Consider the following 12,205-nt stretch of genomic DNA (forward strand, 5'->3'; position numbering starts at 1 on the left):
ACTAAATTATAATTCTAATTAAAATTTAAATAAACTTTAATACAATCCAAATACAAATCAAAATCAGAAAAGATACAAATTATTTATGTGTTAGTTAAGAAAAACAACCTTAACGTGACCCAAATACAAAATCCAACTTAACAAAAAACATCATGACCCTTTATTTGCGGGTTCGTGAGCTAACTAGGTTCATCACAGATTCAATTCAGATGAATCAGATTCTAGGTGGACCTAATAAAAAATCAATTCATATTAAAATTTATAAAAAAAAAAATTTAACCAAGTCCGACGTTACTGGCGAATTGACTCATGCGATCTCACCCATTTTAACACTCTAGCTGTACTCGATAAATATCACCAAACTTTTGTTGGATACCAGAACAATAGTATAAAAACACAATTAAAATAGAGGAGGAAAATAAAAGGAAAAACTAAATTTCATACTGGCTACGCAAATAGTGTTATATAAAGGTAGCAACCACAGAAGTTTGATTCAGCGAATTAATCACTTCACATCCTATGCCAGCCAATAAAAGCTGATTCATATCTCACAAGACTCTAAATTAGTAGTAACATCCTATTGTTCTGAATCCCAGAAGACAACCAAAATGGCTGTGCTAACATTAAGGTCATTTTTCTGTGTCTGTTGTCTCCTCCTGATAACAATTTTTATGTCTGGAGTCAGTGCCGATAAGAATACAAAAAACTTCCACTACTTCTGTGATCATACAAACAATAGAGGAAACTACACGGCCAACAGCACCTATGAGACCAACCTCAACACCCTTTTGTCCACTATCACTTCCAATACAGAAATCGAGTATGGTTTCTACAATCTCACAGAGGGCGAAAACACTGACCAAGTGTACGCTGTTGGGCTGTGTAGAGGAGACGTTAAGCCAGATGAATGCCGCAACTGCCTGGGACATTCGAGAGGCAATCTCAGTGAGGTTTGTCCAAATCGAAAGGAAGCAATTGGTTGGTACGAGGACGAGAAGTGCATGTTGCGCTACTCAAACCGCAAAATATTGGGTCTTATGGAAACTGGACCTGCGTATTTTGCGTGGAATTTAATTGAGGCAACGCAAGCGGAGGAGTTCAATAAAGTGGTAAAGGACTTGCTTGATGGGTTGAGAAGCAAAGCTGCATCAGGAGACTCTCGTAGCAAATATGCTACAGCAAATGCAACTGGGCCAGATAACAAAATCATTTACGGGCTTGTGCAGTGTACGCCTGATTTATCTGGACCCGACTGCGATAATTGCTTGATTCAGTCCATCAAAGAAATCACAAATTGTTGCGATAGTAAAATAGGAACTAGAATTGTTAGACCCAGTTGCAATCTGAGATATGAAACTTCCTCACCCTTCTTTGGGTCTCAAGCATATACACCATCACCATCATCATCATCCTCCCCACCTTCTATGGTCACTACTAACACTTCCGCAGAAGGTACTTGTCAAATTATGCTTATTTCCACCTTCTAAAATAATTATTATTTAATAAAAATTCACTATTAACTTTTATTATTATAAAAATTAATTAACTCATGATAGCGTAAATGTATAGTTCTTTTTTAAATTATATGATATCCCTTACACGTATATTTTACGTCACTGGATTATTCTGGTTTATTATGCAGATAAGCGCGATGCGTCAGGAAGTACTTGTGGAGATCTAGTCTCCATACTGTTATTTTGTTGTTTTGTTGCGTCCTTTTCTGTTTTTGCTTGAGTGAGGAAGCCAAGGAGAAGATGTTTTGAAAGTATTTCTACTTAGCATACATAGCTGCATCATCAGAAGAATCTTGTAGTAAATATACTGCAGCAAGTTAGTTGTAATTTTGTAGACATATCTTTTACCTTTGTGTGCGTAAACTTTTATTGTTTTTAATTTTGTAAACCTCATTTTGATTACACGCATATTTAAAATGTTGTTTAAAAAACTCAATATTTAGTGCCAAATTAAGTTTCAGAATGGTAACGGTATGTAGGTAGTAAAGAGAGAAGAAGCTGAATAAAGTTGTACAGATAGGATATATATAACAAACATTTTGACAAACATAATTGCCCAGATAACAATGTTGAATGAATATTACATAGAGCTAGAGTAGTTTCTACAGTGGGCATGAGTACAAAAATATAATCGGTTATTAAATTAGTTATTAATTAATTAGAGACTTATCTAAAAATTAATTTATTTTGGTAGTTAAAATCTAGGTATCTAATTTTTAGTAGTTTATAATTTCTGTTGGTAGCTAAAATTATGATAACTAATTTTAAACACTAATTTAGTAACCAATTATAATTTTTTATTTTAATAAACAATAACTTTTAATTTTGTAAATTAGTATCTAGATTAATCACTATAATTATCGATAATTATTGATCACTAAAATTTGTCACTATTTATAAATTTTCTTGTAGTGAAAAATATAATTAAAACTAATATTATTATTAAATTTAAACATATTAAAATTACTAAAATATATTATTTCTTTTTGTAGCTAATACTATTAATTGAATACTTGTCAAGAATAATTAAAAATTCCTTTTCAAAATAAAAAATTTTAACATTACATTATAAAATATCCCACATACTTGCTAAAGGTACATAAACTAGTATTTGAACATTTTCTGCAATTGCTTAAAAGAGATAATATTTGAATGAAAGATACGAGAAACGTCAAAACCGCGTTTTATTTGAAAAAAAGACAACAAAAAGTAGAAGTGGTTGCCTTGAGTCTCCCGTTAGTCTCAGTCAACATAAATACCCAGTTTTTCTAATAAATCATTTTTCATGAAAAAGTTAGATAAACATATGCTTAAAGAATTAAAAAGCACAACATCGTTGTCATCCATTCTTTCCATTGACAAGATTTTGATTTTGCTTGTGACCTTCCATGACATTTCCAGGACAAGCCATGGCGGTCTTCTTAATCAACACTCAACAATGAAGATACAGATTAATTACAAGTATAGTGCATACATTATTACACTATTTTATTTTATTTTATGAATTCCATCAATTCATGACACTCTTTTAATTAACCTGGAATAACAATGAAGAAATTAAATAGAAAGTCACTCATTTATATACCTTCAATCGCAGTTAAGGCAAGATTCCTATATCCAGTCTATTTTTCATAATAGGAAATAAAAAAACTGCACAAAAAGTAAAATATATAAAATCATCAAACTTATATGCTTTAATTGAAGAAATAACAAAAATAGAAAAGTGGAGTTATTAAGTCCTCTTCGGGTCAGTCAACAATTAAGAATTTGCTACTGGAAACCTGTTAAGACCAATATTGGTCACTTCACACCAAGGTTCCATGCACTCTGCATTGAAAGAGTCTTGTTTCTACACTTGGAAAAAAGAAAAACTAAATTTCATACTGGGTACCCAAATAGTCTTATAGCAACTACAGAAATTTGGTTCAGCCAATTAATCACTTCACATCTTATGCCAATAAAAGCTGATTCTTATCTCACAATACTCTAAATTAGCAGTAACATCCTATTGCTCTGAATCCCAGAAGACAACAACCAATATGGTTGTGCTTGCATTAAGGTCATTTTCCTGTGTCTGTTGTCTCCTCCTGATAACAGTTTTTATGTCTGGAGTCAGTGCCGATAACAATACACAAAACTTCCACTACTTCTGTGATCATACAAATAACAGAGGAAACTACACAGCCAACAGCACCTATGAGACCAACCTCAACACCCTTTTGTCGACTATCACTTCCAATACAGAAATCGAGTATGGTTTCTACAATCTCACAGAGGGCGAAAACACTGACCAAGTGTACGCTATTGGGCTGTGTAGAGGAGACGTTAAGCCAGATGAATGCCGCAACTGCCTGGGACATTCGAGAGGCAATCTCAGTGAGGTTTGTCCAAATCGAAAGGAAGTAATTGGTTGGTACGAGGATGAGAAGTGCATGTTGCGCTACTCAGACCGCAAAATATTGGGTCTTATGGAAAATGGACCTGCGTATTTTGCGTGGAGTTCAATCAATGCAACGCAAGCGGAGGAGTTCAATAAAGTGGTAAAGGACTTGCTTGATGGGTTAAGAAGCAAAGCTGCATCAGGAGACTCTCGTAGCAAATATGCAACAGCAAATGCAACAGGACCAGATAACAAAATCATTTACGGGCTTGTGCAGTGTACGCCTGATTTGTCTGGACCAGACTGCGATAATTGCTTGCTTCAGTCCATCAATGAAGTCAGTAATTGTTGCGATAGTAAAATAGGAACTAGAATTGTTAGACCCAGTTGCAATCTGAGATATGAAACTTCCTCTCTCTTCTATGGCGCTCAAGCATATACACCATCACCCTCACCCTCACCATCGCCATCATTTTCGCCACCTTCTATGGTCACTACTAACACTTCCGCAGAAGGTACTTGTCAACTTTATGCTTATTTCCATTTCCACTTAGAATTTAATGATGATTAATAGCGTAAAATAATTAATTTAATAACAAATGACTGTGAACTTTTATTATTAACAAAATTAATTAACTGATGATAATGTAAATGTATAATTCTTTTTTTTAATTACGTATCCCTTAGATGTATATTTCACGTCAATGGATTATTCTGGTTTATTATGCAGATAATCGCGATGCGTCAGGAAGTACTTATGCAGATATAGTCTCGTTCATACTGTTGTTTTGTTGTATCCTTTTCTGTTTTTGTTTGAGAGCCAAGGAGAAGATGTTTTGAAAGCAATTCTACTTAGCATATACATAGCTGCATCATCAGAAGAATTTTTTCTAAATATGCTGCAGCAAGTTCAGTTGTAACTTTGGAGACAACTTTCCCCTTTCTGTGTGTAAACTTTTATTGTTTTTAATTTTGTAAACTTCATTCTGAGGAATAGTATAGTTATCAAAAAAAAAATAAACTTTTATTTAAACACGTCAAACTTGCCTTTTATGAAAGAATTTTATTTAAGAAATTGACACTCATATATTTCGTTACATTTAAATACAAACTCGCCATTTCATGGGTATAATAATGCCGTTGATAATATAAAGTGTTGTAAAAGTTCGTTGTTACGACTTACTCGGTTCATGATTATGATGCAAATTAAGTTAAGATGTTTACTTACTTTTTACACTAAACACACACTTAGTTTTCATTTATATTATTTGGAAAGGTTAAAAAGTTGAAAGAAGAGCTTGAAGTGAGTTTTAAGTCTAACTCAACCTCACAAAATCAACTTGTAAAGTAAGGTTTGCACATCACTTTATATACTATGAAATTGTCTTATCTCTAGTCAATGTAGGACTTCCAACACACTCCCTCAGCTTGCTTGTTTTATTGATTTATTAGATGGGTGACCAAGTTTCATATGCCACAAATTTCAAGGACTAGCATTATTAATGAGAGCAGAATGTGGAAAAAGAAATATTTGTGTCAGATATACTCAAGTTATGTCTGTCTTGAGAACTATCTAAGAGATAAAGCCTTGATGTTTCCTAGCTTCTCAATTGTCTAGAAGGTATCTGTCTGCACAATAAGACAAGTATTTTAGGAGAAAACCATAAAACAATTAGTAGAATTAAGAAATTTATGAATAGAGATGAATTGAACAGAAAATTCAGGAACAAAAAGGGTGTTGTGAAGGATAAGATTGTCTAAGACAATGGTACTCGAAATTTTAGCCATCACAAAGTTTTAGTTGGGTAATTGTATAGAAATAAGTTAAATAAGTTTGAAAATTTGAAATAAAGATTTAAATAGAATAACATGGATTGGCATTTTGGCTCTACACGACTCCTTATTGGAAGAAGAAATTAAATGGAGCTTAATATACTAAATTGGGTACCCTTGATTTTTTATTTTTTTTAAACCAGCTTAGAGTTGAAGAGTTAATTAAAAGTTGAAAATTGAGTTTATAGAACAAAGTTGAGCTTGTCTAAAAAAAATATTATAAACACTTTTAAAAGAGAGAAATATAAAATAAAAATGCTTAATTAAGTTTTGAATTTATGATAAATTTGATAACTTCTAATTGAATTCCTAATCAATTTTGGTGATATATTATAAAGTTCTCTGTTTTTTTAAGTTCAATTTGGTGAATTGTTTAGGAGACATAAGAAAACTAATATTTTTTATTTTATTTTAACAAAATATTTATAATAATTTTATTTTACAATTAATTTTTACATTACAATGTATTTAGGTAAAATAATTAAAATTAATAAGGATATAAATGGCAAAAAAGGTAATTAATTTAGCTCAAAAAATTAGATATCTTTCAATTAATCAATTCTTGAAATTTCATGGAAAGTGTTGCATTTGACTCATAGAAGGCAAACTGAACTTGAAAACATCAATGATAGGTGAAGGAGCTAGTAACCATGGAAGTTTCATCTACCTAATCACTAAGCTTATTCTATCTGAAAAAGGCTCATCTCATCCCATTTTTTTTCTTATTCCTCACAAAACAATCAACAATCCAACATGGCTCAGCTTTGGCGAAGGCTACTTTACTTTCTCTTATGTCTTCTGATAACAAATTTCGTATCTCAAGTTAGAGCAGCTAACACTACACAAAACTTCCACTACTTCTGTGATGATAATACCACCGGTAATGGAACCTACACAGCCAACAGCGCCTACCACGCCAACCTCAACACCCTTTTGTCCACTCTCATTTCCAATACAGAAATCGATTACGGTTTCTACAATTTCACAAACGGCGAAAACACCGATAAAGTGTACGCCATTGGGCTGTGTAGAGGAGACGTTGAGCCAGAGAACTGCCGCACATGCCTGAACGGTTCCAGAGCAAATCTCACTGAACGTTGTCCAAACCGAAAGGAAGCAATTGGTTGGTACGAGGATGAGAAGTGCATGCTGCGCTACTCAGACCGCAATATATTCGGCCTTATGGAAATTGGACCTGCTTTTTATGCTAACAACGACAGAAATGCATCGGATTTGGATGAGTTCAATGAAGATGTCAACACCTTGCTGCGTAACCTGATGCCCATAGCTGCATCAGGTGACTCTCGTGTTAAGTATGCTGCAGATGGTATATCATCAGGTTCTAAGGTCATATATGGTCTTGTTCAGTGCACACCGGATTTGGAAGAGTCAGAGTGCGCTGATTGCTTGTCTCAGTCCATTGAACGTATCCCAATAGATTGTTGTAAAGACAAGATAGGTGGTAGGGTTGTTAGACCCAGTTGTTGTATGAGGTTCGAAACTTCCTTTAAGTTCTATGGAGATCCAGCATTTGTACCACCAGCTCCTCCTCCTTCCACCACCACCACCACGGGTACTACTCCTTATACTATCTTAATCTCCTGCTGAACTAACCTGACATGTACATTTTTACCTGTGTTAGACAATTTAAACATTTTCTTCTTCCACCCTCCATATATATATATATATATATATATATATATATATATATATATATATATATATATATATATATATATATATATTGATACTAGACTGGTGATACAGAGACCCCTCATTTTGTGAGACCCTAACAAATATACCCTTATGTGTCTTCATTTACTATTATTTTAAGTGTTGGATGGAAGTTGAGACTGTTCTGTGTTTTCAGATATCTTTTTCCTTGAAATTATGTCTAATACAATGCAATATGAAAAAAGAAAAATTGAGAGAAATGATAAATGTCTGTCACATGTGTTGAAAATTAGATATCCAAATATCATTTTTGCGTGCTATAAAGAAACAATAAATGTTACATCTGTATTTGATGAAACCAACCATATTTATACGAAAAAAAATGTTTCCCGTTTTCGTAATATTTAAAATTTTGTTTTTCTTTAGCAATTAGGATCTATGAAGTAACAAGTTTTAACAAACCTTGTTTAGATGGCCTTAATAATTAGTTATTGGATTTGTTGATGTTTATGTTCTTTATTTCTGCAATGTCCCTCTGAGGATTCTGATTTGTGCAGGAAAGAGCAACGCAACTATCATCATCGCCATAACAGTGCCCGTTGTTGTAATTGTTTTCGCGGTGCTTATTTTTATCTACATTCGTTTAACAGCGAGGAAGCCACGGAAAAAGTTTGAAAGTAAGAGGAAGCTCTGGTTTCCCGTGACATGTTTTCTATGTAATGGTTCTGCATTATTGCACCGATTTAAATACACTACAGCTCAACCTAACATCATAACTTGATCGAAATATTTGAAGATAGATACATAATGTTTGTTAAAAGAGTGATTCCTAAAATTAAATCGTGTGAGATAAAAGAGCCCAGTTTTGAAAAAAAATGAAGAATGATATTTTGACTAAAATTTTGACAATTTTTTCTTAAAATATGAAATGACATTTTTTAAGTGAATTTGAAATATTAAAAATAAAAAATAAAAAATCACTTAAAAAATGATACCTAAAATTATAAGAAAAAATTGTGAAAATTTAATAGTCAAAAAATTATTTTTATTAAAAAATGTATAAAGCAAGTTAGTGTTAGACCGCATTGAATTCTTTATAAGTTCATTGAGAAAAAGCTTATTTTGATATTGCTATCTTATCATCTTAGAGAAACTTACTATTTTTAAACCATTCTCTATGTGAAGCTCAAAAAGAAGAACCAGATGATGATGATGGTGATGATGGAATTGACGCTTCTGAGCCATTGCAAATCAGATTTAGCATCATACGAGATGCTACAAATGACTTTTCTGATTCTAATAAACTTGGACAGGGTGGATTTGGAGCTGTTTACAGGGTAACATAATTGTTAAGCATAACTTGTTCAAAATATGGTTGCAGAGAACTTACCATTCCTGACTGTTATGTTTTCAGGGTACGCTACCCAATGGACAAGAGATTGCCGTCAAAAGGTTGTCAGCTAATTCTAGACAGGGAGATGCAGAGTTCAAGAATGAGGTGCTTTTAGTGGCCAAACTTCAGCACCGAAATTTAGTTAGACTACTTGGTTTCTCTATGGAAGGAAGAGAAAAGCTACTTGTCTACGAATTTGTTCCAAATAAAAGCCTTGATTATTTCATATTTGGTAGGTTTAATTTGAATGTCTGCTCAATTGGACCATACCTCTGCTATGTCGGTTATGACATTGGCTTGACACTCAGCTTAATTACATAGTCCTAAGATGCATGTGTCTTGTTTGTGTAAATGCAGATGAAACCAAGAGAGCACAATTAGATTGGGATACGCGCTTCAAAATCATTGCGGGTACTGCTCGAGGTATTCTCTACCTCCATCAAGATTCTCGATTGCGCATTATCCATCGTGATCTCAAAGCAGGTAACATTCTCTTAGACGAAGAGATGAACCCTAAGATAGCAGATTTTGGCTTGGCAAGGTTATTTGTTGTGGACCAAACTCATGAAGATACACAGAGAGTTGTTGGGACATAGTAAGTAGTAAAACTTAGCTTATTAATGTTCAGGTTTAGCAATTGAAAACTGCCGTATATTCGAAGATGATTGTAAAATGGTTTTGTTTAACTGAGTTTTGTTCATACTCCACTCTGATGCAGTGGATATATGGCACCTGAGTATGCATTGCATGGACAGTTTTCAGAGAAGTCAGATGTTTTTAGTTTTGGTATATTGATTCTTGAGATTGTAAGTGGGCAGAAGATTAGTAGCATTCAACATGGAGAGGAAACGGGCGATCTACGCCATATTGTAAGTCGGAATTTTGTTCCATTTATGTTGTTAGGAGTTGGAAGTATGAAATTTGAGAAGCTTACTAAGTGAAAATATTGATGCATACAGGCATGGCGAAGTTGGAGGGAAGGAAGAAGAAGAGATATTGTAGATCCGACATTAAACAATGGTTCGGAAAGTGAAATAATGAGATGCATCCATATTGGGTTACTGTGTGTTCAAGACAATGCAGCTGCGAGACCCACCATGGCTTCCGTTGTACCCATGCTGAATAGCCATTCTTTCAGTCTGCAAGTACCTATGGCACCTGCACTTTATGGGAATGCCATGTCTGGAATCATTGCAGACATGCAGTTATGGGAGATTAATTCAGGGACAACAAGATCAAGAGAATCCACCAATAGATCAGATCAAGATTCGCTCAATGAGGCTTCAATTACTGAGCCATATCCTCGATAGATTTTCATCACCTCCTTGGTATATCTTGAGATAAAGAAGAATCTCAAAGCAATGTTACTAATTACAACATTTGTTTGATTGCTTGCTTGTTTTATAAGCTTCTGATTAATGCTCTTTTTTTGTTGTTAAGTTTTGAGGGAGAAGAGTTATGGAATAAATATTTTAAATACTAATTATAGAAATTATAGAATTACATTAAACTCTCTTCCATCTTAGCATTGAAGTGACCTTTTTCCACCTACTAGTTTTTCTACTCGTTGTACGGGAGTTTTAGATGTAAATTATTTTTTATCAATAATGAATAATGAGTGGTATACGATAATATTTATAGTGAAAAGTGATCTCTTTATAAATTTGTGAATTTGTGAAGTGTATGATAGATAAAAGAAAATGTAATCAATTAATAACCTAATAAAAAATAAATGAGTGTTTACAAAAATATGATAAACATTAAATACCATTTTGAATAGTAGACAAAAGGTATTCATCACTTATACAATTTGAATAAGACAACCACTTAATATCACGTCGAATAACACAACCACCATCATCAGGACAATCTCCAAATATCATCAAATGTAGTTAATTTCAACAAATTCATATATATTTAAACAATTAAATAAATTTAAATAAGAATAAAAAATATTGATTTACGTACCTATATTCTCTTCTTTCTTAAAAAGTTTCAATTGAATAATTCTATAGAAATTATAGAATTACATTAAACTCTCTTTCCATCTTAGCATTGAAGTGACTTTTTACACCTATTTGAAAAGTATTATTTATTACTTTTCATTTTTTCTTTTCTTTTATAAATACAAAATTTTATTTTCTTATAACCATTTTATCCTTGCAATGAAAGTTGTCAAATGGTTGATTATATCAAATAGTCATTTCCATTTAGAAGAAGCACCACACTTTTCCGTACCTAGAAATGTGAGGTAGGGAATGAAAGACTAATACTTTCTGAGAAGTCAATACATTATTTCACTAATTTTAGAGTTTATTATTTTATTTCATTTGAAAAAAAAAAAACATTAAAACTCTGCAGTGTGGAGATGGAAATTGACCGACTTAATCAACGTCTACATTTAATTTGAACTTTCCTATTTTCAACCTTCTTCCTTTTAAATTATGATTCAGATTTGCTTTATTCTTTTTAAATGTGTGTGGTAAAATTATTAAATCTGATAATTTACGATATAAAAAAACAGAAAAATAAATTTATTTTTAATTCATTGATTTTTTAAGAAAATATATTAACAATATATATTAATAACTGATATAGAATGAAATAGAAATTTATTTAAGAAATGTAGTTAACGTAAGTCCTCCTCCAGTTCGTCAACTATGTAAGAGATATGCTTTTCGAAAACCTGTCAATATCAATATCACCTACTAAACATTACCTTGTGTTTGGATGGAGCATTTCAATAATGCTCAGAAATTGAAATGCTTTACATTTGAATTACTTGCAATTAAATTTCCTTCATTTTCTAAATAACTTGTTTGGATAAAGAAATTAAAATACCTTACATTTCAATTTCTTGTTTGGAAAAAACAATTGAATTTCTTGTGAGATAAAATTTAATTTTTATAATATTTATTTTAGGCTTAATTATGTTTTGAGTTCATGATAAATTTGGAAACGGGTTCGATGACCCAGATGGACCGAGCTGACCCACCCAACTACCCAACCAAATTGATCTGACCCGACGACCCAGACGAGCCGGACCGGTCGAAAAACCCAAACAAGTTAGGTCGACCCGATGATCCAAACAAGCCTGACGAACCATACCTGCCAGTCATGCTTGTCAAGTCCATCAACCTGGCTCGGCACGACCCGACCTAACTCGACCCGTCTGGGTCATTGTCCAGCTTGGCCCCACTAGGTCGTCAAATCGACTCAACCCATCTGGGTTATCGAGCCCGTTTGTGTCATCAGGCACACTTGACAAGATTGTGTCCATAGGCCTACTCGACTTGGCAAGGTCGTCAAACTCGTTTAGGTCGCTGGGCCGGTTGGGCCTAACTAGGTCATCGGGTCGGTTAGGCTTGTCGGGTCAACGGGTCGATCAAGTCGTTGGGCCTGCCTAACACG

The 12,205-nt window shown here is 33.3% G+C and overlaps 1 protein-coding gene across 4 annotated transcripts; it reads left to right on the forward strand.

Annotated features, from left to right (window-relative positions):
* The first annotated feature begins 437 nt into the window (after positions 1-437).
* On the forward strand, positions 438-10,374 carry LOC114192243 (cysteine-rich receptor-like protein kinase 15). 4 transcript variants are annotated; one of them, XM_085665069.1, is made up of 9 exons: positions 3,309-3,697; position 4,469; positions 6,626-7,300; positions 7,959-8,078; positions 8,587-8,738; positions 8,816-9,026; positions 9,152-9,389; positions 9,513-9,663; positions 9,754-10,374. In XM_085665069.1, exons 1-9 carry the CDS (start codon positions 3,554-3,556, stop codon positions 10,102-10,104), a joined length of 2,043 nt encoding a protein of 680 aa, XP_085521195.1. In that variant the 5' UTR covers positions 3,309-3,553; the 3' UTR covers positions 10,105-10,374. The 4 variants fall into 4 exon arrangements, with proteins under 4 accessions (XP_085521196.1, XP_085521195.1, XP_085521194.1 ...); XM_085665070.1 differs by lacking the exons at positions 3,309-3,697; position 4,469; positions 6,626-7,300 and adding an exon at positions 438-1,452 and having other exon boundaries at positions 9,754-10,355; XM_085665068.1 differs by lacking the exons at position 4,469; positions 6,626-7,300 and having other exon boundaries at positions 3,317-4,409; positions 9,754-10,362.
* Positions 10,375-12,205: the final 1,831 nt, after the last annotated feature.

This window comes from Vigna unguiculata, chromosome 7 (genome assembly GCF_037176805.1).
Source record: "Vigna unguiculata cultivar grain cowpea cultivar isolate G323 ecotype 2 chromosome 7, ASM3717680v1, whole genome shotgun sequence".
NCBI classification, from domain to species: Eukaryota; Viridiplantae; Streptophyta; class Magnoliopsida; order Fabales; family Fabaceae; genus Vigna; species Vigna unguiculata.

Coding starts and splice junctions, on each gene's coding strand:
- LOC114192243 (XM_085665068.1), top strand. CDS start 3,554: ATGGTTGTGCTTGCATTAAGGTCATTTTCCTGTGTCTGTTGTCTCCTC. Junction 4,410..7,958: donor TACTAACACTTCCGCAGAAG/GTACTTGTCAAC, acceptor TGATTTGTGCAG/GAAAGAGCAACGCAACTATC. Junction 9,390..9,512: donor CAGAGAGTTGTTGGGACATA/GTAAGTAGTAAA, acceptor ACTCTGATGCAG/TGGATATATGGCACCTGAGT.